This window comes from Cynoglossus semilaevis, chromosome 13 (assembly GCF_000523025.1).
Source record: "Cynoglossus semilaevis isolate Cse_v1.0 chromosome 13, Cse_v1.0, whole genome shotgun sequence".
Classification (NCBI taxonomy): domain Eukaryota; kingdom Metazoa; phylum Chordata; class Actinopteri; order Pleuronectiformes; family Cynoglossidae; genus Cynoglossus; species Cynoglossus semilaevis.
This window is the reverse complement of record NC_024319.1, coordinates 1,696,262-1,698,357: the sequence shown is the minus strand read 5'-3', so window position 1 is coordinate 1,698,357 and position 2,096 is coordinate 1,696,262. Positions and strand designations below refer to the sequence as shown.

At 49.3% G+C, this 2,096-nt stretch overlaps 1 protein-coding gene across 3 annotated transcripts in view; it reads right to left on the bottom strand.

Moving 5' to 3' along the window:
* Positions 1-2,096, bottom strand: part of g6fl (g6f-like) — a 9,851-nt gene that overhangs the window by 2,781 nt on the left and 4,974 nt on the right. For 2 of the 3 annotated variants that reach the window (XM_025061300.1, XM_025061299.1), the window contains exon 6: positions 1,809-2,075. In XM_025061300.1, the coding sequence (XP_024917068.1) occupies positions 1,809-2,075 (267 nt within the window). Of the gene's footprint in view, positions 1-8; positions 1,276-1,808; positions 2,076-2,096 lie in introns of those variants that run through there. The other variant, XM_025061301.1, reaches the window with a different exon arrangement.

Sequence of the window (2,096 nt, the reverse complement as noted above, 5' to 3'; positions counted from 1 at the left end):
AGGCCCGACCCCCTCCCACCATCAGACATTCCAGGTTTGTTTGCATAATGAGGATGAGACCAGTCTTGTAAAACATCACCAGAGGGCGAGGTGCGGGTCGAGGCGAGGGAGGGGCTGGTTTCCACAGAGACCACTGTCATTTACCGTGTTCTGTGCTGCACGTTCTCTCCTCAGGAGCAGAGAACCCGTGAGTTCTGTCAGAGTGTTGGGTCACAGCCCACAGACAAACACAACATACATTAATAAACATCTCACTGCGTCTCTCTGCCACTCGGGGCGGGCAGGAACCTTACTTAACTCACTCTGGTGCATCTCATCAACTTCCTGTGAATTTAGTTTGTCAATTGGCTCGTGGCCCCCACCTCAGCCCTGCCACCACGGCCCTCGTCTGCCTCCAAAGAATCAATCCTTAAGTTCTGCGTGAGGTTTAATTGATCACAGAGGATGTGTAGAGTTTACTAATGAAACAGTGCAGTGAGCGATGGCCGACCCGCTCTGTTCCAGGAGCCAACTTTAACGCATGAATTATGGTAATAGTGTTCAGTGAGGTGAGGCGTGAATCCATCTTGTTTTTAACAGCGGCTCCGTCTTATCGTCCCCCAGTCTCCCCCGTCTCCCCCATCACCGTTTGCCACTTATTCTCCACCAAATCTCTTTCACATTAAATGAAGTAGGAGTCGATTTGAGTCGGAGGGCTGGTTCAGAGAGTCGGCCGACGGATGAAGGCGCAGACTAAAGACTGGCGAGAATGCTTTGCAAACAATGGGATAAACTCCTGACAGAGAATGACTGCAGAACATCCCTCAGGTTTGGAGTATTATTCGTCACAAAGCTCCATGATTGCTGCACCTCCAGTGAAAAGAATTTAATTATGTGGCGTTGCTTTAACATCTATCGCTGCCACTGGTGTCAACTTATCACTCTGACACATGCGTACGCGCCGCTTGTCGCTCACAAAAGATTTGTTTTATGAACCTTTTTCCAGGAAGTTTTTTTCCTCTCTGTTTTTTTATGACCAGGGCTACAATCCTTTGATGAGCATCATTCTAACAGCGTCATGATGAGAACCATCAGGGTGAGGGGAGTGGGAGGGTCTGTGGGTGAGGGTCCATTCAACTGTCACGTCCTCCTGTGAGTCTCCTGCTGGCCCCCGTACAATCACCCTGAATTATTGAGTGTTTTTGGTGGAGATTTGTCCTGAGGTCCTGTCTCTGTATCTGTGTGTCTGCTGCAGGAGTGACTGTGCTGAAAGGACGATAAGAAGGCTTTGTTTTTCTATCACAAAGGGAGTGAGAGGGTGAGAGAGAGAGAGAGAGAGAGAGAACTATAACTGGTTATTAAGGTGGAATTACGTTTATTAAAGTGTTCCTGTTGTTTCTCTTCTTCTATATATTGACAGTTAACCAGGTCAACCAGACCAGACCAGGTTGACCAGTTTAACCAGAGTAGCTCAATAGAGATGGTCCAGAGTTTCTGGACAGAAATGGGACTTTTTTTCAATGTCAGTTGATGAGGTTCACAGACCAGTTCATCCCAGTTCTGACAAATAAAGGATTGTTGGATTTAGAGCTCATTTTGTTCAGCTGCTGCTGCTGCTGCTGCTGCTGCTGCTGCTGCTGCTGCACTCTCTGACTCTGAATCTGCTGCAGATGTTTTCCATAGCCCCCGTGCTGCTGCCCAGTGTGGGTGTGTGTTCTTTCTTTCCTTCTGGGTTTTTTTTAAATAGTTGTGAAACACACCGGGCTCTACTTTGACTACCTTGATTCTAACTCTCCTCCTATAGATGTAGAAAATCACTGTCATCTCACCGTTCCTCCCATCCTTTGGGGGCAGTGTGACGGCGTGTGTGGCCCAGACGGTCTTGCCGTTTTTCAGCCTGAGGGTGCAGGTGTAGTTCCCGGCGGTGTCAGAGGTGACTGGTAAGGGCACAGTGGTGGTGACGACGCCCGGCGTGACACTGGAGCACTTCAGCGTCCGACCTTTGTCCTGGTGGGTCCAGATGGAACTGTGCACCTGTGACACCGCTGAGTACCTGCACTTCAGCGTCACTTTTGAGGATGAATGCTTGGCCTCAACTGTTGGAGAGAGGCAGGGGG